Source organism: Acinonyx jubatus, chromosome A2 (assembly GCF_027475565.1).
Source record: "Acinonyx jubatus isolate Ajub_Pintada_27869175 chromosome A2, VMU_Ajub_asm_v1.0, whole genome shotgun sequence".
NCBI lineage: Eukaryota > Metazoa > Chordata > Mammalia > Carnivora > Felidae > Acinonyx > Acinonyx jubatus.
In genome coordinates, this window is record NC_069383.1 from 142,823,780 (window position 1) to 142,848,190 (window position 24,411).

General features: G+C 46.8%; 2 protein-coding genes across 8 annotated transcripts in view; one reads left to right on the forward strand and one right to left on the reverse strand.

The window, feature by feature from the left end:
• The window catches only part of CACNA2D3 (calcium voltage-gated channel auxiliary subunit alpha2delta 3), a 1,033,852-nt gene that overhangs the window by 100,106 nt on the left and 909,335 nt on the right, over nt 1–24,411 (reverse strand). The window lies entirely within an intron of this gene.
• Nucleotides 7,927–24,411, forward strand: part of LRTM1 (leucine rich repeats and transmembrane domains 1) — a 29,679-nt gene continuing 13,194 nt past the window's right edge. The window contains exons 1-2 of the mRNA XM_053217778.1: nt 7,927–8,038; nt 11,997–12,208. Coding sequence (XP_053073753.1) covers nt 7,927–8,038; nt 11,997–12,208 — 324 coding nt within the window. The remainder of the gene's footprint in view (nt 8,039–11,996; nt 12,209–24,411) is intronic.

Sequence of the window (24,411 nt, forward strand, 5' to 3'; positions counted from 1 at the left end):
TCACCAGACATGTCTTGGAATTACACACAGTATATTCCATGATGGAAATTAGTTTATAAATCGAATCATAGGAATTATATCACATAATAACCGTAGGGGCACCTGGATGGCTCAGTGGGTTAAGTGTCCCACTCACTCCCGATTTCAGCTCAGGTCATGATCTTATAGGTCATGAGTTCGAACCCTGCGTTGGGCTCTGCACTGATAGTGCGGAGCCTGTTTGGGATTCTTTCTCTCTCCCTCCACCTCCCTGCCCTTCCCCTGTTCATGCTCTCTCTTTCTAAGTAAATAAATAAACTTTTAAAAAATAATACCAGTAACTGAAGCTTTAGATACTGCACAGCCAATCCTCACGGCACTGTACAAGGTGAACAGTACTCCCAGCCACACTTTACATGTAAGAAGACCGAGAATCAGAGAGGTAAGTTACAGGCCTAAGCATCCCTGTCAGGAAGTGATCGTCAACTTTGTTTTCGCCTCACGGAGCAAAGCCAAAGAGGTTTCCACAACCGTGAGTTCTAGCACCTTCTCTCTGTGTGTTTTTGTGGGTGTTTATTTGTTTTTCAGACAAAATGCAGACTGGAGGTTTCAAGAGAAGTCACCCATCATTCTCTATTTAAACAATCCGGAATATTTGCACAATTATCAGAATGTTCACATTGGTTCTGTCTTTTCCAGATATTGATGACCGATTTGTTTAGGTGATTGGCCCATTACCTTAAAAGCCTCTGAGAACACACTGCCTTCTCTGCAGGTACAGTTAGGGCAAGTATTCAGTAAAGAGGCAGGACCCAAGGATGAGTAGAAATTTATGAGGACCCAGGGACCGGGTGAAGAGGGAGTGTGGAGGGAGCATTTTGGACCACCTGCAAAATCCCAGCTGGGGATGAGTTTATGGCATCCGAGAGCTGCAAGAGACCATCTGCAAGGCCAATGCAGGTGAAGAAGCTGAACGCCTCTGGTCTTTCTAACAGGGGCAATGACCAGGACTCGATGATGTTCAAACAAAACCTGGTAATTATCCTGGGGATATCTCATCATAAGCAGACTTGCACACTTCATGACGCCCTCAGAGTTGTGCATCAACAAGACCATCATTCTCCATCTGTACCCAGTGTCTCCAGTTCATCTGACATAAAAAGGACAATAATGGAAACAGTCAAAGGAAAACCATGTACTTATTGAGTGAGCTCCTGCAGCAAGGCAGCCTGGGAAACAAGGCCAGCATGCCACTGGGCCTCCTTCCCTCCAGCCATCTAGGTACCAATTCCAAAGTCAAACACCTGGGTAGCAGATGTGTCTGGCTGTATCAGACCTGGCCCAAGGCAGATATGCTTCCAGAACAGCTGTACACAAGGTGATTATGAGCAGGGAGGGAGAAGAGAACGAGAAGGCAGACAGCATTCTGGAGTAATGAAGCACTATTTTTCTTCAACCACTTGGAATCTCAGGATCTTAGAATATTTGGAAATCAGCCTCGGAGTGAAGGATACCAGTTTTGTACTGTAAGTTAATCAGGTGGATGTTGAGGATGGAAAGGCCATCTTCTGTCATAAAGTGATTGCTCCCAAACACGTGGCTGGCTACACCTGAGTCTCTCATCTGGGTTCCTGGACAGGTTTTCAGAATAGGGTGCACAGGTCAGATCCCTGTATGCGTCAAAGGGGGGCTGTAGGGAGTGGGGGTGGGGGGCAGGCACCTCCTTTTCTGCTTTGGTAGAAAAATGCAAATCCTTCTCAGCAAGACCCACACCCCAGAGCCCTCTCTGTAGAGCCCTCTGTGTAGACGGGGGTCTCGGTGGTGAGCCGGATCCCTCGACACAGACCTTATCCTTTCCACGAAGGTTCCATGGTGCCTGCTACGCTTTTAGTAAAAACTGAGTGAATGAATAAATGAATGAATGAACAAGCAAATGCACTGTGTTCCAGGCACTAGGCAGTTAATCATTTGCCTTTCATGCTTTCTTTGAGGGATAACAGTTTGAAACACAGTTGTTACCAACATTCTTCCCAGTTTCCTGGCACCCCCTGGCTCTTCTCATTCCCTCAGCTAAAGCATTCCATGCTTAGGGCCTCAGGGAAGGGAGGGCACAGAGAAACTCAGAGAACAAAGGAGTAAATTCTGGATTTTGAGTCTCAAAAATGGAGGCCTCAGGGAATCTCAGGGTGGGAGGGGTGGCTTGGGAATTGCCTGGGCTGGTGCCTCTCCCTTCCACCCTGCCTCCAGCTCCCCAAACAGACGTCTCAGGAAAGATGACCTGACCAGAAAAGGGAAGAGAATCCAAGGTGCCCGCGGCCTGAAGGAAAGACTCACGCTATGATGTCCCGCAGGTGTCTGCCTTCCCCTCCTCCACCCTAGTTCTGAAGCCAAGGGGACTCCTGGAGCACAGACAAGTACTCCCCAGCACACACTCCTCTCTCGAGGAGGCCTGGGAAGAGGCAGGACACTGGAGCTTGGCCTCTTGTAGCCTTGCTGCTGCTGGGAATGGGAGGGCCTCACGGAGGCCACAGACGGCCAAGCCCAAGGCTCCCCACAGGGCCCAGGGAGCTGCCTGACTCTGGGATGACCCTCGCGTGGAATGAGGCGGCCGCCGTGGCACTGACCTGTGCACAGGCCGATGACAGAGGACCAGAATGAAATGGCCGCGTGATTCATGATTAAGCCTCCCCCAGCCTTCAATCTCAGATGAGCCCTGGGGGAAAGTGGAGAGAGAAGCTGGAGCCACTGGAATCTCTCTCATGAGGGTAATTGAGGCTTCTGTCCAGATAAAGCTGCACTGATGGCTCACCTGAAATACACGGGCTAGAATTCACAGTCCTTTCTTGTTCATGACTCAAAAGCACAAGCAACGTAACAAAAGCTGGGGACCTCAGAAAGCGGGGGACCTCAGGAGTGCGATCTGATGCAGGTCTGAGGCCTCTCCCCATACCTGCTCAGGGCTGGGCTCCGTGCCCCCTCTCACAGGGCCCCTCACCTGTAATGGTGGCCTGGGCAGGTGTGCGGGCCACCCCGAACTTCCCAGCTGCTTCCCCCACGGGCAAGGGGAGCAACAGACATAGCAGCTTCCTGCTTACCTCCTCCCCTGCTCCGTGGATACTGGACCTTTCAACGTGGACCCCAGTCTTTAACTGAAGGGATTATGGATGTTCCTTCTATAAGAAGTGGCTTTGGGGGAACAGGGTCCTCTGAGGGCCCCACAGTAATGGCCAGTACCTCTTCTCTCTCCACAGTGTGGGCCATGTGCCCACTGTGTGCTGGGGGCTCAGCGCTGCTGCAGGGCCCCGGTCCCCTCCTGTGTAGATTAGCGCTGGGGTAGCTCATGAGTCCCACCTCTGCAGGGGAGAAGCCTCAGCAATGTGATTCGGCCCATCATTCTAGTAGTTCCAACTGATTTCTTAGTTGCCATCTGTGTCTGTTTCCTTATACTCATATCTGGGTTGGAAAATGTCAGATGAACTTGGGTCTGAGTCCTGCCTGGTGGGGTGCTCCCTCCTCCAGTCTGCACAATGGGACAGCAGTCATACACCCTTCACAGGATTGTTGTAAGACTTACATGTGTTCATGCGTGTCATGAGCCTAGCACAATGCCAGGCACATAGTGACTACTCAGTGTCATGTAACTACATGACATACAGTAAGAGTGGTGTAGATTCAATATGCGTGATATTTAATATAGTAAATATCCTGCATTATTGCCCTGGAGCTCAGCCTCCCCATAGGTCTTCCAGGACTGACACACTGCTGTCACTCGACAATACGTCGAGGAGTTCTGGCCGCTCTAGCAGAGGCCCCCGTTCATCCCATTTGCTGGCCTGGACCCCTTGCAGGTCCCATGTTACGTACAGGGACACAGAGCTTCAACTCCCCATGTGATGTTTTATCTTTACTGCTAAAAGTAAGTTAAGTGGACCTGGTATAATCACAACTACCTAGAACATTTCCAACTCTGCTGAGAGCCTCTAACATCTGAAGATTTGATAAAATCCTCCCAGGAAGATACTGTCCTTGTCACCTTCTGTTTTATAGCTGAGGGCACAGAGGTTTCTGAGTAGCCAAACGGAATGATTCATAATAGACAGTTCCACTTTGGAAGCTGGGAGGGACTCTGTGGGGGAACTTGGATTTGAACTCCCATCTTCCTGACTTCAAGGTAGAAGACAAATCCCTAAAATGAATGAACCGGAGAGAATTGCCTGAAATGACTTGAAACCCCGCTAGCATTATCCGTCTTAACTTTTCCAGCAATTTCTTAAGGGACGGGCTGTTCTGTCCATTTTAAAGATAAGATGCAGGCAGTTAAGTGACTTAACCAGGGCTACACAACTGCTAGGACTGGGTGGACCCAGGATTCAAGCCCACACACCTGACCTGAAGCCTTCAGCCTTTCCTCTTAGTTCTCAATTGGGCTGCACCCACCCCTCCCTGCCCCGAGGGGTCTGTTTCGGAGGGTTGTAGTTTGTCCATAACTGGAAGGCCCACAATTCACGGGACAGGCCTCCACCCCCCACCCCAGTGCTTGCAAGTGCTGTACTGTGATTGATGCGCTTGGAAAGCATAATCCATATCTGGGCCTTGAACTGGATTCCGCTTTACATCTAAATACGAAGGCTGTCTTCCATGTGGAATTTTCTAGAAAGGTAACTACAGTTCTGTGAAACAGAGAGATGAGTGCATTTTGTTTTGCCTACGACTTTACTATTTCAGAGACCACCCCCCCTCCCCATCACCAGTGAGGCAGGGTTTGGGGCTGAGATGTCCCTACAGCAGCCCTTGCATTTACCTACAAAGATCCCATGCAAGCTCTTGACTACTTCGTTCTGTCTCTTCCTGTAATTATGCCCAAACATTTACATACTAAAGTATATACTATCATATTATAAACTACGGTTCTTTCATTTCTTGATTCTAGTGTTGGAGCGTGCTTTAATTTTTGTTTGTTTCATTCGGCAGCATGTGGGGAAACAGGTTCTATTTTCTATGCATCTCATTTTGGGATAGTAAAAGGGATATTACAGATTATTAGTAAAAGGGGGCCTTGGATGGATGGGATAGATTTGAGAGCTGTCCTGGCTTCAGTTTCCCTCCTACCACTGGGTCTGGTGATGATTCCCCCTTCCTCCTGCTCACCCCAGGCCCCCACGACCATTCTGTCTGTGGCTCCCCTCCCCTCATCTTGCCTTGAAAGCACAGACTTGGCTGGGCTAAACCTCACATGTCGCCAGAGCTTCCTCTATGGTTTCCCTTCCCTTTATTTTGGCCTCCATCAAGGTGCAAGATACTGGTATCTGAGGCTCAGTTCAGATGGATTTCCCACCTCTGAGGCGAGCCGTGAAGGAATAGCTCCTTCTGTGCTTAGAGAATCGAGGTCCTAGACAAGGGAAAGCTTCTCTGGGGGCCGCTTTGCCAGAGTCTGGAGCTGGGCAGGTCAGCTCTGCTGCTGGTTCATCCTCTGTATCAAGGAGCACTGTCTGTGAATTCCAGGCAGGCCGTGCAAAGGAACGGAGCCCTGCATGCTGCTTTTTCGTGCACAAGGCATCTTAATTATAATTATTGTCAGCACTTATGTCACTGCCTTAGGAGATGAAGAGGGAAGGAGGGAATACTCGGCAATTTCACGGCATACACCAGTACCCTAGAACGAGGAGGGGGTTGCAGAGTGAATGAGCAAGGAATCGAGCCCCCAGTAGATGAAAAAGGGGCCTTTGTAGTGGCTACAACTGTACATTAAAATAAATCTCTCCTAGCACTAAAATAACATCTACATTCATTTGGGCCAGTGCCACATTCAGCATTTAAGAAATTTGACAAAACATTGCTTCAGCATGTCGGAGTCTGCCAGCTCACAACAAAACAAGAAAGCTACCTTGGCTGCATGGAAATGCTTCTCCCGGTTCCCTACTTTCACTTATGACTCCCATTTTCCGGCTGCACTTAAAAGAGAAAGACTGTACTTTTTTCAGGTGCCAACCACGTCATGTGGCCCTGAAATGGGCAGCAAATTGCTGCGGGAGGTGGTAAACTTCAAGAGGAATCTTTCTCTTTTCCCCTGAAGGAAACTACCAGAGACTCTGCATGCCTGATAAAGCCTTTAATAGCTAGAGAAGCGTTATTTGGGGTGGCCCTCAGGTAGACTAGACGTGAATAATGCCTCGTAAAAATAATTACCTCTACCCAGAGCAGAGTGCACCAGATGAGCTTGGCGGAGGCCCCGTTTCCAAGAGAATTGCAGGCAGAAGGGATCTTCCATTGAGGATCCAACAGGGTCTTTGTCTGGGTCAGAGACCACAGTCACTTCTGTGGAGTACGTCCCTTCAAAACCAGTTCTGCCTTTTTCTGATTGAGACCCTAACAGTGCTGGGAGATTTCTCAGGCTGCCTGTCGGTGCTTTACAGCACAATTAGGCCTGAAATAAGTAACTGATCCACTTGTTGGGACTGTTGCTAATGGACCCTGCTCCCAGTGTGGTCCATCTGGTTGTGGATTATGGGTAGATTTGTACAAGTTTAGAGCTGGAATGGCAGAGTGAACCATTGAACCAAACCTACTCATTACACAAATGAGTAACTAGAGGTCCAAAGAAGTTAGCAACTTGCCTGAGATGATTCAGAGATGGCCCAGACTGATCCCGACTCCAGCTGGGCTGGAATAACAGCTGTTGCTTTTGTCAGCTGAGCATCCACGTCCCCTCTGATGGCTGGCAGAACCCTCCCCTCCCCCCACACCCACACCATTTTCTTTAGGGAGCTGTCCTGCCTCCAGTGTCAGTCCATGGGATTTGTGTAGGGTTTGCCCCCTAGTGCACGAGCACAGGAACGCATCCTCCCCTCCTCTTCCATAGTCAGGTGGGTCCCGATCCAAGCTTTGCCAATGACAGCCAGCTCCCCAGGACTTTGAAAGGACACTTTCAGGAAAAAGGAGGCTTCTTTCCACTGAGTTTGCCAAGCGGCGCAAATGAGAGTGTTAGGGGCACCATGTGAGGAGGGTCTGCTTGAGAACAGGGCTGACACAAAGACAAGGGAAACGAGAGACTGAGAACCCTGGTGAGTTCAACTGAGCCCTAGATCCAACTGCACCTGAAGCCAGATATAGCTCTAGACATTTTAGTTACGAGCCCATGAATTTCTACCTATCCCAACCAACCAAATAATTAACTTCCTTTAACTAACTGATTTTGCTTAAGCCGCCTTGAGTTTTGTTTCTTGTTTTGCTTGCCATGGATGGCATCCTGACGAATGCAGCTGTAGTCCAGGTTGGTGGCTCCTTCTGATAGGAGGTGGGCAACCAATCTTTAGGTACAGAGATCTATCCCATGAGCACTTCCACACAGACTGTCAACTCCCACAGCTGACAGCAGCACTGGTGTGGAGAGCAAACCTGTATCATCCTGCTGTCCTTCCTGATTTCATGTCAGGCATCACTAATGAATCCTGCTAACTCCTTCCTAAGGACGCTCACAATACACCCCACGCAGCTCCCCAGGCAACCACGGCCACCATTCAGCGCAGCCAGGTCGGCATGACCACAATGGTGCTCATGACAGATTCCTTGCGGGAGACGTGGTACCTTTTCCCAGACCAGGTGGACACACGTGGGCCCTTTAACGGCTCTTAGTAACCACACTGTAGGCGATGAAGAAGGCAAACACATGTGTCTCCATGAAGGGCCTCATTGCCAATTTGGGGGGAGTATTTTCATTTCTTCCCATTGACAGTTTATCAAGAATCTTGCAGTTTCTCCTGAGGCAGGGTGGGACAATGAGACACTGAGTCGCCTGAAATGGCCCTTCACCTCACACCGTTCTGAAACTTTACCAGGTAAAAAGCTGCCCTGTCTCACCCCCTCATCCAAACGACAAGGGAAAAGTGGGAGCGGGGACAGCAGACCGGATGACAGTGTGCCAATGTCACAGGAAGTTCCAGGGCGCTGATGGGTGATCCTCAACCGGACATCACCACTTCCTCCTTGGGAGGCCTGTCCTGCATCCAGGAAGAGACGCTAGAACTGCATTTCCCAGAACGTCCCCCACGCTCGGTTCCAGGTGAGAGTTTGCCAAGAGAGGGCCAGAGCCAGATGCAGGAGGCAGCAACGAGACGGAGGCCACGATGACCTGGAGGCAGCCACAGACAAGATGTGCAGTGGGCAGCTCACAACATGAGCTCTTGGGAAACATCCGCATCAGTGCTTCGTGACCCGCATCTCCTCACCCTTCAGTGACTGTGAAAGCTTCTGGTTCCCTGTATTCAAGCCCTTAATACTTGCAAAACCTCGACTAGCTTGGGTTTGTTCGCAGGACCACGTCCTGGCTGATAGAGTCAGACGTCCTATTTTCAGGGGGATAGCCAGCAGAGAGACTCCTTGTGCACACTGCTAAATGTCTGCCACCTCTACATTGTCAGCAGGCTCCAGGTGCCCTGGGGGGCCAGCCAGCACTCAGGATGCCTTGGATCCACGCTGCTCTCCCACAAACACGATGGCATCCTGCAGGTCTTTGAGGAAATGCCCCAGCGACTCCTGCAAAGCTCTGTCCTGCACTGGTATCCCCAGCCTGACTCTGGGACTCCTTCCTTCCTCCCTGTCCAGCCAGTCCTAGCTAGAGTCTCTGGTGTCCATTGTTTTTCTGTTTCTTAGCACTGCTTGGAAGATTACTCCACCCATTTTCTGTTCCTTAGTCCAGTGGAAAAGTTGAGAGGCAACACAGAGTAATGGTGGGCTCAGGATTGGAATCCGGCACCTAACTTCTCTCGGCTCAGTCATAAAAGCTGTGATGTAAAGTTCGATCTAGCATGGCATCCGGCACACAGTGAGAGCTCAGTAATTGCTAGCTTATACTATTTCCCTAAAAAGAAGACCATTTTCCTTATGGGGTTCCAGAAAGGGTTAATCATGACCCTCCTCCCAGCCAGAGTTGGCAATTTACTGTCCTCTCCCCAGCAACAGGCTATCAGACCCACAAAGTCCCCTCGGAACCGTCTCACTACCTCACTTCTCTTTCACCAACTGCTTCCAGAACAAAACAGTGAAATCCTCCTCGAACTGATGCCGCTTAAAGCCAGTAGCAGCAGAGAGCCGCCGATTCTCTGCCTAAGGCTCTCCAGGTAATCTTAAATGCCCCATGGTCACAGGCAGATGGATTTCTCACAACGCTTGGCTATTTTTATCAACAGAGTATTACAATTACAGCTAAAGATCACTCACACCAGAGCTCCGTGCCTTAACAGTAATCTCAACTGGGGACTAACTGGTCCCAGGGACTTTTTTTTTTTCTTTTTTTTTATAAACTGTGCCTGCTTCCAAAGTTGCATTTCTTACCTTTTATCTCTTTGTTTCACATTTAGGAAAGAATTGGACCTTTTTCATTCGGTGGAGCAGAGGCAAAAAGTAACATGCTTTTCCAGTATTGGGAAGAACCCTTACTCCCCCTAGGTTTGGAGCGGGTTCCCATGAAAGTTTGTGGCCCCTGTCCTTGGTGTTCTGGAAAAGGCATCAGGGCAGGTGAACCTGCTTGGCCTCTTTGTTAGATCAGACTTTAAATTTTTCATATGCACTGGAAAGCTTATTTGTAAAAGGCTTCATCTTTCCCGCTGTTAATGGTAGCTCACGTCGCCTCTACCTTACACCTTCTCCCCCTTCTGTACCTCTTTTCCTTCAATAAATACTAACTGAGCATCCCCTGTGCTGGGGGAATAGAGTGAAGGGTATGACTTGTTCAGCCCTTGTGTTCTCAGGGTTTACAGTAACTTCCAAAGCTATACGATTATCACACAACCAGTGACCATTGTGGGTGGTTTGAAAGACACGTGTGGAATGATACAGGAGGATAAAAGGGGGTGGGTGCCCCACCAAGTCCTGGGGGTCATGGGAGAGAGGACTTTCAGTCTGCAGCCTGGAGTGGGTGGGGGGTAGGCAATAACAGGCAAAGGGAAGTGAAAGGGAGGAACATTTGAGGCTGAGATCCCGAGGTGGAAGTCTGAAGAAGTGAGAGACTCTCAGTACATGCTCATCAATGCGTATCACTTTTTACTCGTGTAGAGGCTCCCACTTCTATTCATGGCAAATTAGAATCAAGGGAATGTGATAATGAGGCAGGGTACAAATTCTCCTGTTATTTGGAAAGAGCCGGTGAAAGGGAGTGGGGCGGGACCTCTGGGAAGAGGAAGAGCTGGAACATGGGGTCTGGCCATTCCTTCATTCCAATAAGGAGGACCACCTCCCAAGGACACCCTAGCTTGCTGCACTGCCCACTGACTGCTAAGGGGCAACTTCTCTCCATGCTGCAAACCTCCCCTGGTCCTCATCTGCTTCCTCACATCCTCACAATACACTAGGGCACCTAAAATCTTGAGAAAAGGGAAGAGAGGCTCTAGACAGATGTCTGATGGAGAAGTGACAAGGAAGCTTTTCACAACTATACTTGAGGAGGAGGGAGCGGCTAAGCTGGACATGCTTGAGATCCACTGGACTGGGCTACAAGTTAATGGCACCAAAGTTTGGAAATGATAGATAAATTGCCCCAGGTCACGGTGCTAATAAATGGAAGAGCATGGAGTGGCCTCTGTTCTCTATCACTATATACCCATGTCATTGTCCACGTTCTGTAGATGTTCACAGGCTCCTGGGAGAAAGAGACATATACTCCTGAACTGGGTGCAGAAGAGAGGGGCCCAGAGAAAGGATGGCATCTGAGCATGGGTAACTGGCCCCACTTGGTCACTTTCAAGGCCAAGACTGTGCAGTAACACCTAGAGAGCCAGATGCACTAGCAGTTTTAATCCATGCACTGCCACGGATAGGCGGGAGGGCACAATGCTAGTAGTTACCAACATACATATTCTATTTCACACGTCACTAGTATGGTCTTATATGGTCCTGAAAACTGCTAGTGTCCAGATGACGGAGGGGTGAGGAGCTGAACCGGAAAAATGAAAACCTGCACTGAATCCCACTGATTCACCCAACAGTAAAACCCATTTGTGGGGAAATTTTCCAATAGGATTTTAGCTTTAGATAATTAAGAGCCTCACTTTTAAATAAGAACTAAGGCACACCTATGTGTGAGGGGCCTTCGCCATGAAAAAGACAAAAAGCCGTCAGAAAAATTAAATGACTTAGAGTTAGCAGCACAGACAGCAAGAAAAAAACAATAACTTTAACTACAACCAATATATTCAGAGAGATCAAAGACCAAAGACCACAGTGTATCCTTGGAAAAAGACCATGCTGCTCTAAAAAAGAACTGTTGGAAATTTGAAAAAAAAAAAAAAAAGCATCAAAATAAACATATAAATTTAAGAGTAGAAACAAGTTAGAAGGAGAAAATCTCTCAGGAAATAAAACAAAAAGACTTGGAAAAACAACATGGGAAGATTTCCTAGAACTGAAGGGTATGCATTTCTAATACAAAAGCGCTTGTAAAATTTCCTGCACAATAAATGAGGAGGAGAAGAAACTGAATCAAGGAGTCTCAGGACACTAGAGACAAAACGTACGTTCTAAAAGCTTCTGGGATGAAGGCTGGGCAAGCCTGATCATAGCAAAAGGTCTGGAATTAGAATGGCATCGGAGTTTTTATTTATTTATTTAAAAAAAAATTTTTTTTTTTTTGTTTCAACGTTTATTTATTTTTGGGACAGAGAGAGACAGAGCATGAACGGGGGAGGGGCAGAGAGAGAGGGAGACACAGAATCGGAAACAGGCTCCGGGCTCTGAGCCATCAGCCCAGAGCCTGACGCGGGGCTTGAACCCACGGACCGCGAGATCGTGACCTGGCTGAAGTCGGACGCTTAACCGACTGCGCCACCAAGGCGCCCCGGCATTGGAGTTTTTAACAGGTTAACACTGGAAGGCAGAAAAAAAGACAGCAATGCCTTGGCCATTCTGAGGGTAAACGATCCCACCCTGGAATTCTATATCCAGCCAGACGATTGTTACGTGTAGGAGCAGAATTAAGGCATTTTCAGAGCTATGAGGACTGAAAACATTTTACCTCCCTTTCTTAGAAAATGAGCTGAGAATGTTTGTGAGCAAAAGGAGGCATTCAGTCCAGGGAAAGGAAGGCATGGGTCTAGGAGAAAGAAAGAGGACTACAACAGAGGAACGTGGAGAGGAGAAATCACAGGAGCCCAGCAGCTGGACTGGAACAGGACCCTCCGGATTGGAACAGGACGGTGGAGGGTGCCAGGAGCAAATTCTCCCCAAATACTGGTGGAGAGTTAGCAAATAGTAGTAACAGGCACCTAAGATGGTTGATGAAATACAAAGAGGAAAAAAAAAATACATGGGCAAAAGGAAAACAAAGCAAACAAAAGGACATGGGGATTTTTTGATCCAGGGAAAAAATACTGTAAAAAAGGAAACACACAGTAGCACACTATTTATCACAGTAGGGGATACACCCAGGTAGTCCTCATGATATAATCACTATCTAATTGATAAAAAGCTATGAGATAGGTATGCAGCTGTGGACTATGGACAAGGCAAGAGGAGATGATGTAAAAAGTCCAAAGTACCACGTATGAAAGGAAGTAAATAAGTAATGTCTGAAATTCAATAAAACCCAGCGATCTCAACTTGCTAATGAGAAATAGAGATGCTAAGAGAGGCAGAAGCTTTTGCTTCTAGGTAGCGGGACTAGGGGCTGGGAGTAGGGGGTGGTGGAGGGTCGGGGCCTCTTTTTATTCTTTGCAAACTTTTATAATACTATTTAATTTTTAAAATTTGTGTTCATAGATTACTTGGATATAAAACCAAGTTGATTAGAAAGTGAAGTGTTAAGGGGAGTAAATAATCCAGCAGATTTAAGCTCCTGGCGCCAGACTCAGGCCTGAACCTCTGTCTCTTGAGTGTATTCCTCTCTGTGCCCAAATAAAGCGTGTGTAGCCGGAAGGCATAGCCGCTCTGGGAGCTGGATGGAAGAAGACAGGGAGAAGTCAAGTCCTGCTCCCTCTTTGGGCCAGGGTCCAATCTCTGAGCTTTGCCTGACCCCACGTAGCATATCTCTGTCTGGAAAGTGAGTCACAGACACTCTGTGACATTAGGACCCACGGACCACGTATCCAGGGACCATGCTGGCAGGAGATGTGTAGATGCACCTGGGCAGGGGCATGTCCGCCTATCACTGTCCCGTCACACAAGTCTTTCTACAGATGCTCTGGGATGCCATGACTAAGGTGTGAGTAATTGCCAGACTCTTGCTAAGAACTATGCGGTAACCCCCATCTGATGTTCGTACACGACTGACGACATATTCTTGCGAGAAGGAAACTGAGCCCATGAAGAGCACCTCTGCTCTTTTTTGGGTGCAATGGTTTCCAAATGAATCAAGAAGTTTGCTGACACACAGCTAGCTGTCCTTGCTGTCCCACCAGGCTGAAGTGTATACCATGGTGAGCAGTTTCCATTTTTACCACCGCCCAAGCAGCTGCAAGCTGAGCTGTGGAACTGTGGGGTGGGGAGACTGGTGCATGGCCCTGAAGCTCCTGCCCAGGGTCCCGGGAACGCTCGACCCAGCCTCGCCTTTGTGTCCTTCCCTCAAGAGGTCAAAGGCATCCATGGGAAACCTCATAGTTAGAATTCTACCAAGATCCCATTAGCAGGAAGAAATTATGACCTTAATAAAACTTAATCTTGTAACGTCCCACAAACCGTTAAATATTATGGGTTACCTTCTCTTGTCACAAAAGACAATGAGAACAATATGGGGTGTTGTGTGGGGAGCAATGATACATATTGAAAAATCCAAATGTCATCGAGACTTTATTTACTGCTCACCCACATAATCCAAGCATTATAAAACCGATGAACAATGAATGGAGGGGGGAAAAAACAGACAGACAGAAACCAAGTCTTAAAGCTCCATCTCTGTGCCAATAAGTAGTTTGAAAATAGTGTCCGTCAGGATCCATATGTTTTCTGCATGTGTAAGAATACTCTTACACAGGGGGCTTACTTCATAACTGAGATTCTTTTTCATTTAATTCAGTCATATTAGATTATGGGGCTGATTATGATCATATCCACAAATCAGTATTTTAACAGAGTTTCCATGGAAACACTATATGCCCCTGTTTTTTAACTTTTTGGACAAGGCTTTGCCTGTTTAACAACTTGAACAAGTTTGACGAGGGCAACATGTTTTGTTTAAGTTTCATTAACTGGGGCCAATATTTCCTAATTGCATTACCAGGAGAAACATTCACAGCATTACTTGTACCATGGAAAACCTCTTCTGGTCCAGCGTTCGATTTGCTTTAATCACTGGAGAACAGGAAACATACCAGGATTGCCTTGTCTTATCAAGTTTTAAATGTGTTAACTGGTTTTAAATCTATGAAATAATCTCCCTTATTAAGTGACAAAGTTAGTCTTGTTAAGAGGATCGCCATTTATGGCGATATCCATTTATTTCCCCAAATGCAAACATACAGGTACCTTTGGCTCCCTGCTAGACAGGTGAACTCATTGTGTATGAACGCATACCCTTTTCTGCATATGGATTTCAGAAACATGCTACACTCCCCGAATCCTCCCCCACCCCGCCCCCCACACCCACAATGGTGAGAAAAATAAGAGTATCACGCACAGAAGAAATGCAAAAATAATGTCCAGGAAGCAAGAACTTTTCATAATACAACTTATTTTCCTTTCCTTCTTTCTTTTTTTCTTGTCTTTTTAGACATTGACACCCATATGACCAGAGACATTTACTTCCAACAGTCCACAATTTGGAAATGGCCTGTATGAAAGTTTTTGGAAATCCTGTACTATATAAAGACATGGGGGAAGGGAGCTTTGTGGACCGAAGTCAGAGTTCACCCTGACAGCATATAAAACATATGGCCCGAAGCTCCATGAGATGTCTGAGTCTGAAATGCTGGTGAAGCTTAATAAAATATCAGCAAGGAATAGTTTAATTTTACAGCATTAGGCACCGAGGCAGTAATTTGAGTGGGGCAAGCTCTATTTCAATACATCAAAGTATACTATACTATAGGGAAGCTGAATATATTTTTAAAAGACATACATTCCCTACTCAGAATTACTTGACTCAAAAACTTTGCTTTCTAAAGGAGGATAAGTAGAAAACAGTTACGGTCTCCCAAGAGCTACCTGTCTTACTTTTTAAACTATGGATATATCTCCAAAGCTAGCTGATCTGTTTCCAGGCTGATGCCTTTTATTCAGGGCATGCGGTTTCAGACAGACCAGAAACCAGCATGGTGAGTGTGTGTTTCCTTCCCGATCACAGGAGTCCAGCCGCCCAGTGGGTTGGGTCCCTCCCATCTGTCTTCTGCCCTCTTTCTGAGCTGTTTATCTGAGTCCCAGCATCCTCTCCTCTGCACTGTGACCTACAAGTCCTCAGTATGAAGGGGGCTGCTATTCCACCTTCCACTTTGTTCCATGCTCTGTCTTCAGTCTAGCTGTTCTAAAGCAAGCATGGCCAAGGGGCTTTGTTTGCATGGCTGTCCAAACACTCGCCTGGGTGGAGGGGCAAGGGGGGTCCATGAACTACCATGCTTCTCCTGCTACCGGTCTACAGATCAAAGGAAACTCTCCCCTTCCTGCCCAGGATGAACAGAGGGTGGGCCTGTGGGGGCGGCTTCTGAACAGGGGAGCAGCCATGACGAATATGCCCGAGATCTGACTGATAGCAGTGTTCTGGGGATGGACCAGATTAGTGCTAACTCCATGCACAAAGTAGCCTGCTTTCCTCACCTCTGCCCCAGAATGCTTTCCCCAACCCATGGTCACAGCAGAGAGGCGGCAGGCTCGCCCTTTCTTTCAGTGGCCTTGAGAAGCATGGGGCAGTGGGGAACTACAAGGGAGGCCATCTTCCCTGGCGGGGTGGATGCATTCTTTCTACCCAGTCTGTTTTGCATGGGCTGTCTCTTCTAGGGCTTTTCCTTGGCTTGTCCCCTGGTGAAGGGAGGGGTCTGGGAAAAATAAGTCCAGATCAAAGGGCACAGGAGTTGAAAGGCTTTGAAAGCGGGCATGTTGGGGGTTCAAGTCCCAGCTCTACAACACATAAACTCATCTCTGGCAAGTGACTCACCCCTCCTAAGACTCGAGTTTTTCCACAGTCAGATGTAGAAGATCACAGTTCCACTCCTGGATTGGTGGAGGAACTCATGATCGTCTCCAGGTAAGTACCCTGAGTTGGAGACTCTTTCTTTTTAGGGACTTCCTATGTCTGTCAGAGCAAGCAACTTCTAGACAGAGAAAGAACTAAACAAAGAATAAGCTGCTAAGTAATAGCGCCCGTCACTGCCCATGTGACAGAAGCGGAAGGACAAAATGGGGAGGCAGAGTCAGCTTCCTGCTAATCCCAGACTGCCGTCCACATTTGTTACTCTTTCTGATGGACTTCCTCTGGACCAGGTATCGTCTTCTTGAGCCTGTGGGCATGCTCTGCTAGAGCGTTTCATGAGACGCCCTGTATGAGGCCACTGCTGGCCTGCCGCTCCCACAACCCCCCCCCCCCCCCCCGCCCTGCAGTCACAGGGAACTTTACCCGGGGTTTACTCGTGTCCAAATGCAGGAACACAAAAGGTCTGTGCCACCCCGCCACCCTGGCCCCCGACTTTTCTGAAATCCCATTTCTAGTGCACACCATCGTTTTCCTGTGCAAATGCACAGGCCACAACTTAACTCCTTCCCGATACTTCCTAAAATTGGGTTTCTGTTTTTGCAAGACCATTAAAAAAATAATAATAAAATCACTTATTTTTATCACTGTAGAAAAATTACCATGTTCACAAGGACAAGGAGAAAGCAGCAAGTTTACACAGGATGTAGAAGTCTGGGGGTAGTGGGCTGGGTCCGTAGCTTCCTAGGACACGCTTTAAGTGTTCTCCTCAGCAAAGTGGCCCTTGGCATTGTGTGCCAGACTTATTAGCCAAGTTTGCAGAGGGCAAGGCTCTACTTCAGGAACGGCAGCTAGGATTATGTTAGCATGATGCCACCCACTGCCTGCTGCTGTCCGCCTTTGACCCTGGGCTGAAAAGGATTCTGAGGCGATGCTGGGCCCCATGGGGCTGCTGGTGGGGCCACTGGGGCCTACAAAGCAGGTAACTGTGGCACTTATTTACCACCCCTGGTCTGTTGGGTATTACATCCACAGTGACATACATATGAAGCTCAGGAGAGAAAGTTCTGTTGCACCAAATGTAGCCTGTGAGTGTCAGCAGGGCTGGCTCGTCCTCGATCACCCTGGACTCAGGCACCTGGGTGGGGGATGGCAGTTCCATTCTGCCGCCTCTCTGGCACATGTGGAACAGACTTGCCACGATCCCAAACTGTAAGTAACGGCTCAGGATTTGATGAACTTGTACTGAGATTTCGTAATGCTTACAAAACCCAGGCCCTCTCAGACTCCTCCAAGAAGCGTTCTGAGGACGGCGGGATGCGTCTGTCGAGTTTCGAGTTTCGGTAAAGTGGTACAGCTGTCAAAGGACCCCTGCGTGGGAGGGGACAGCGCCTCCCCAAGTCATTACAGTGTGTAGTGCAGGGCCCTAATCTCGCCCCCGACCCCGGGCAGCAGCGTTCCCACAGAGGCACGTGTGTCTGAGGCACAGCTTTTCAGTCTTATTAAAAACCCAGTGGAAGGTGAGGCGAGGAGCTCAACACCAGCTCTTCACCCCTCCTCCAGCGTTTGTTCGATGGAGGCCCTCCCCTCCCCCTCTCTGCTGTGGCCACACTGGCTTCCAGGATCTCCTCAGGCTCTGGGCCTTCTCTCTGGTCTGTCGGCCTGAGGCCGTGTCTTTACCCGGAACGGCCCTGGTCCCTTCCCTTCTCCACCCTTCAGATTGCAGCCGGGTTATAACATACAAAGGGTGGTGCCCCCGGTCCCCAATCAGATCCCCTGACTCTGTTCTATGACAGCACCATGTATCTCCTCTTCCCGGCCCTTTGCAGGGCTGTGCTTTCTCGGATATTTGTGTGGCTGTGTCACGGATGTCTGTCTCCTCGCTGGACCAGAGGGGCATTGGGTTGCAGGTCCACTTATTTTCTTGTGTCTTATCTTCAGGCCTAGAAAATCCCTCAATGCAGAATTTAATAGGTAAGGAGCACTCAGCAGATACGCTGGACACGAAATCGGTGGCAGACTTTCAGAGATGAGAGGAGCCAGGGGTCAAGAATGAGAGTACCTCTAATACACCCTGCTTTTAACGTGAGTGCTTTCACCTTTTGGAGACATTTAAAGCACCAATAGGAATAGAAATTCCAGTCTCTGAGAAGTAAACGTGTACACTTCCCATTCTCAGAAGTGCCTCAGTCGATTTAACCATCTTAGCTCTCGCTCACACTCAGCAGTGGCACACAGCTGCTTTTCCAAATGCCTTCCTGATAGACGCAACTCAAGGCCATGGCTAGAAACTTACAAACATCAGCTGTAGCAGTGGAGAGCGGTATGCGGAGTTTATTTTCTCCTCCGCCCTCATTAGAATCACAAATGAAATGTTGACAACACATGAAGGAGCCTGCTTGTTGAACACAAATGTTTCCACTCCTATCGACCTCGAAACTCCGATAGTCCTGCTTCCTGATGAAAGCTAAGCGGCTCTGGGGAGCTGACTGCATGCTTTCTCTAATTATGCAGGGATGGGGTAAGGGGCCTCCTACAGGGCGGGGTGGAGGGGCGCTGGCTAGAGGAGAGATCAGTGGACAAACCCCTGAAAAAGCAACAGCACAAGCATATAGCAGGTGGCCCAAGTGGGCTTCTTGGATAAAGTGAAAGAAGAACATCACTCCCGCACCAGAATGGGGAGTTGCCCTGCCCATTATAAATGTGGTTGGAAGCTGCACGGATGTCAACACAGGACCTTTATTTTGCAAACGAACGTCCGTCCCGAAGGTGCGGTCACGTGACATCAAGAACCAACTTCCTTTTGTCTGTGGGGCTATATTGAGGACAATGAGATATGTCCAGCACAAACTCATTTAGATTGAACTGATTCTAGTCAGATAACACATACATATGCGTGCTTCATAATCCAAGAAGATGGTGAACTCTGTCACACAAACAAAATGCTCCTTTGCCTTAACTTCCTCATTTTTGTTCCAAATAGATAGTGTTAAGCGCTTGCAGCCTGAGTGTCTAGTTGGTACATGCCATACACACAGAATAATAGAGAAGATAATACCTAATGTTTATTGCTATGTGCAAAGCCTTTTTTTTTCTCACATTCTTACATAAAAATATTATTTAACCTTCCCTGCGAACCTGCCAGTTGGGTTCCTTTGTACAGATGATGAAATTGAAGATCAGAGAGGGTATAGGACTTCTTTAAGTTCTCAGAGCCAGTAAATGTTGGAGGCAGCCTTTGAACCTGGATGGTTTCATTCCATAGTCCATGCTTTTAATAGGGACACTGTTCTAAAATGAAATAATGGGGCAGGTGAAGTCTGGAATAAGGAAAAGGAGTTCTGAACAGTCCCGGATCTAGAACTAGTGGGTTACGATGTAAGTCCTGCCTGAGACAATTGTGTTTTCTAGAACATTTCCAAGCAACAGGTATCCAACAGTTAACATAGAGCGAATCTTAGAAAAAGGCAAAACACAGATTCATTATTGTGTCATAATGTACACACACTAAACTGTAACTTGAAAATATGAAAACACATTGCCATCTATTTCAGAACCTGGACTATCATGTTATCATAGAAGTACAAAAGCAAATATAAATTCACCAAGAAGAACTGCACAGAACACTCATTTTATGTGTATAACGTGAGTAAACAATCTAACATGAACATAAATTTGATTCCAATTTATATTCCTGGGGCAGAGACAAAAGCGGCCCATCAAAAGATCTAAGTAAAACAGTGTGTCAGTGCGAGGCTTTGGCCAAGCTTCCTAAGCTGCCATGTTTCTTGGTCTTTTTGTTTCTTTGTTAGCTTTCTATCAACCAGCATCTGTCTGTGTTTATTCCACCAGCCGCATGAGCTCACTAATTACCTTTAATCATACTTATCTCAGATGCATCTTTATCTTCGCATACGTCCCAAATGCAGGCAAACTGAGTGCTGGAAGGCTGAGGTTTGCAAGACACTGAAATGTGAAGTCTGATCTTCCTCTAACCTTGGCAATGCAGAGTTGATGGGCCAAAACCAAATCAAGCCAAACCAAACTAAACCAAAACACCATCTAGGTCTGCCTCTGCTACTAGCCAAAGGACTTCTGAGATGTGGTTCCTGGAGACCTAGACGGTGTTAGGGTCCAATAAAGTCATGTGCACTCTTCTCAAGGGTAACAGATTCAAGGTGATGAGATGATTAGCGTTGACTCTGATATAATAAAGATTGCTCAATAGCACCCCACAAACAGGTAAGTTCTTTGAAGGCCAAGGGTCAACGTGCTATGTCTTTTCTAGTTCCCATGGCACCTTAGCTCAGACCTGGGTTCTGTGGACAAGTGGACACTGGAAAGCAGTCTCATACACTTGGCCGTTGTCTTCCTTAGTTTTAGAGAGGTTGAAGGTACACATTTCATGTCTACTACTCCACCAATTTTATCAAATATGTCAAGGCCAGGTAAAGAGAGTTTAAACTCTATGGATAGGCACATATGCTGAATGACCCTAGGTAGCCCTATGTAGGAATTTTTACTTTATCAAAAGGCAAGACAGAATGAAGAGGTATATGTATCCTTCCCACCTTTACACTAGAGAAACCATGTAACAGCCTTGATTTTGTTCTTATTTTCTGAGTTAGGTAGGGCTTCCAGATAATTAAATTTGTAGCTTACTGTCAGAAAAAATGGACTGTATGAAAATTAACTCAAGGCACTAAATAAATAAAAGTGTAAGTTCCCTGATTATTTTATTTAACACGGCCACTCACAATCTGCATATTTGCAATAAATATGTTGGACACCTTGAGCAAGTTACTTTTATGAGCCTTCGTTGTTTTTTTTCTTTTATTTATTTACTTTGAGAGAGAGTGAAAGTGCTAGTCGGGGAAGGGCAGAGAGAGGGAGAGAGCGAATTCCACGCAGGCTCTGCAATGTTAGTGCGGAGCCCGATGTAGGGTTCAAACCCACAAACCATGAGATCATGACCTGAACCAAAGCTGGACGCTTAACTGACTGAGCCACTCAGGTGCCCCTACTTTTCTGTGCCCTAGTTTTATCATTTGTTCCTTCAACATTCAACATTTATTTAATGAATTCATTATATTTAATGAATGGTATTGTAGAAACTATGGGAAGAAATAAAAGAAACCATCTTAAGCTTACAGGCTAGTGACTTGTTGTCACCTTTAAGTGAGATATTGCAAATAAAGTGTAGAGGCAGAGATTGCTAATGCTCTAGGATGCCTCTTCTTCCAAGGCACACAGTGAGACTACATTTCCCAGTCTCCCTTGCTGTTAGATATGGTCATGTGATTTCATTCTGGCCAATGGAGGGCAAGCCTGGTGAGCAGTACCATTTCTAGGCAGGGCCCATGCCTGATTCTTTTCTTTTTCCATGGTCAGCCAGCTGATGGAGAGGGTACTGACAACTAAAAGGAAAGCACAGTGACAAGACCAAGACAGAAGGAGGCTGCATAACTGCATAAAGCCTGGCCCCCTGGTAACCTCAGCACTAGACTGTGATAAGAGCAATAAATGAGTCGTGTTAAGCCACTGAGATCTAGAAGTTTACTCATTATAGTAGCTACATTACATTAAGGATTTGTATTTAATCAGTGCAAATCTTCAGCAACATCTGGCCCATTGTAAGCACTAAATAAATAATATGATAGCCGTTTAAAAATATATTCCTAGTTCACTTGCTAAGTGTTTTATAAGACCAAAGAGAAAAAGAAAAAAAAGAAAGAAACGAGGAAGGAAGGAAATAATACTGAGGTCTTTTATATAGGTCTGTATAAATTTTATACATGGGTGCCATTTGGTCATCTACAACCCTAGGGAAATATTTCCAAATGCCAAATTTCTTCCACAACCAAATGAAATTTCTGTGTGAATTTACGGTGCCAAGGTCTTTCTCTGAGCTATACTGGGAAGCAGCTGTCACTGGCCCGGGGGCCTCCCCTGCGCCAGATCACTGCAGCACCTGCTTTGGATGGGGGCCCACTGATGGGGACAGGGGAGTAATTTGCCACAACTTGTACCAAAGCAGACATTAAAACTGCGAGAAATATTCCTTGTGTTATAAGGTCTGTTCGCTTGTGGCAATCACTTAGCAGAGAAAGCCACGTATCACTTTTGGGGCTAATTCTCATGGAGTGAGGCAAAGGGAGATCTAGGGACACCTCACTAGCACACAGAACTCAGCTGGTCACTGAGAACAGCCATCTCAAATATTCCAGGAAACAAGATGCCCCTGTACTTTCTGCTTAACAAAAGTCAGCCCTTCTCCTTTGTATTTTTAAAATCACAGATATAACACGTGTTTGTTGTAGCAAGTTGAATATGCAGAGGTATAAACAGAAAAAGTTAATTCTCCTCTCTTAATTATCCCCACCTTCTGGGCAATTCATACTATTAGTTTGGTGTCTGTCCTTCCCCACTTATTCTTTCTTCAGACAATCAATGCACATCTTTAGGGTTAATCTTTCCACCTCTGCACCTCTGACTTTTTTTTTCTTTTTTTTTTGCAACATAAATAGCATTACATAATGTATATTCCTATTCAAATTGCTTTATTTAACTTAACAATTTATTACGAATACCCTCCTGGGTGAGTATATTTAGCTTTAACTTATTTCTAACAAATAGTTGTATATTACCTGGGAGAAAGAGCTGTTACCCATTTGCTGGATTTCAAGACATCACTGATTCCAAATGTTAATAATTGTTGTTGTTTTTTCTTGGAGGAAGGTGAAATGTTAAAAAGACCAATTTATATCATATGGTCTTTAAATCATTAAATTCCTAACTATATTAGGAAATGTTCTGACTTACAACGGGCTAAGCATATAAATATAAATATATGTATATCTTAGCTTTATATAAATGTGAATGTATAAATTTATATATAATGTATAATGTATAAATTTATATTTACATTTATATATTTTTATTTATATAAAGCTAAGAAATTCTTGACATCTCAGTGCAGCAGTAATGAGAATATTATTCCGAGGGTGTGTCTGAAGCAAGTTCCTGCGTAGGAAACTGGGCTCTCGACTGGGTCTTGGTACCAGGAACCCTGCTGGTGGAGCCCTCCCCTCTGCAGAGCAGCCTGGCCTGACCTGACATCTGGCATCTCTGTTAGTCTTCTGCACGCACAGTTGTCTTGCCACCTCTCAGATCTGGCTCCCCAAGGGAGAGAAGGCGCTGCAGGCATTAGCATGACAGTCACCCTCCCTCCCTTTGTTCTCTGGGCTGAGGTCAGACGGAATAAATCAATCAGACTCCGCATCCAAGTCCTTCAATGTCCGAGAGGCTTCCCCTCGAAGTGTGCCCTGCCCATCTTTTAACCGCCTGTTAGAGTCAGCAGGAGCAAAAAAGAACCAAGGAGCCCCTTTGGGTGGTCAGCCTCTGCTCCTAAGAACCCATCAGCTGTGTGGGTTCTCTGTGTGTTCCCAGGGTATTGACATTTTAGGTGAGAGCAGCCAGTCCAGACTCTGTGGGGCTAGTAGGAGATGCCACTTTTGCTCATTTTGCTCTGCCAGACCCGTGCTGTGCACTTAACATGTATCACTCGATCCTTCTTGTGTCATATGAGGTAGCCACTATCTGCCTTCTACAGATGAGGAAGCTCAGGCTCAGAGAGAACCTGTGGTTTGCCCAAGGTCACCCAGCTCCAGAGTAGAAGCAGCATGAAACTGTGCTTCCTCGCTTAGCCACACACCCTGGCTTTACCTGCAGGTTTCAGGACTGTCTCCAGTTTCTCTGCAGGTGTCCTGGCCCCCTATGCTCAGCTGTGCTGGCAGTGGATTCATCTTTCCCAGGCCCCTGGAGTCCACGAGACTGGGACCCTAGTTGGACCCTGCAAGACACAGCTAACAGCTCTGCTGTAACCCAAAGAGTCAGTCAAATTCTTTGTCTGTCCAGGACCCCTAACGTCTTTAAGTACAGACTCTTTCAAGTCCACTCAAGCATTCTGATGAGAATGACAAGGTTTCAGACATGAGAATGCCCTAAAGATCATCCTTTCCAGCCCTCTCAGTTTGTAGATGAGGAGACAGGCTGGCGGATATGTGCAGCTGAGTGGGTAACCTTGGTGGTGGAGGAGACTGATGGCAGTGGCTAGGGGATGGGTTCGAGCAGGGCTTGCAAACTATGACCTGTGTGCCAATCTAGTGCTCCACCTGGTTTTGTAAATAAAGTTTTATTGGAGCACAGGCACATCTTTTTTTTTTTTTTTTTTTTTCAGACTGTCCATGGCTGGCTCTGCACTACATCAGGGTTGAGCAGTTGTGACAGAGACTGTATGGAGACTGTATGGCCCTCAATGTCTAAAATGT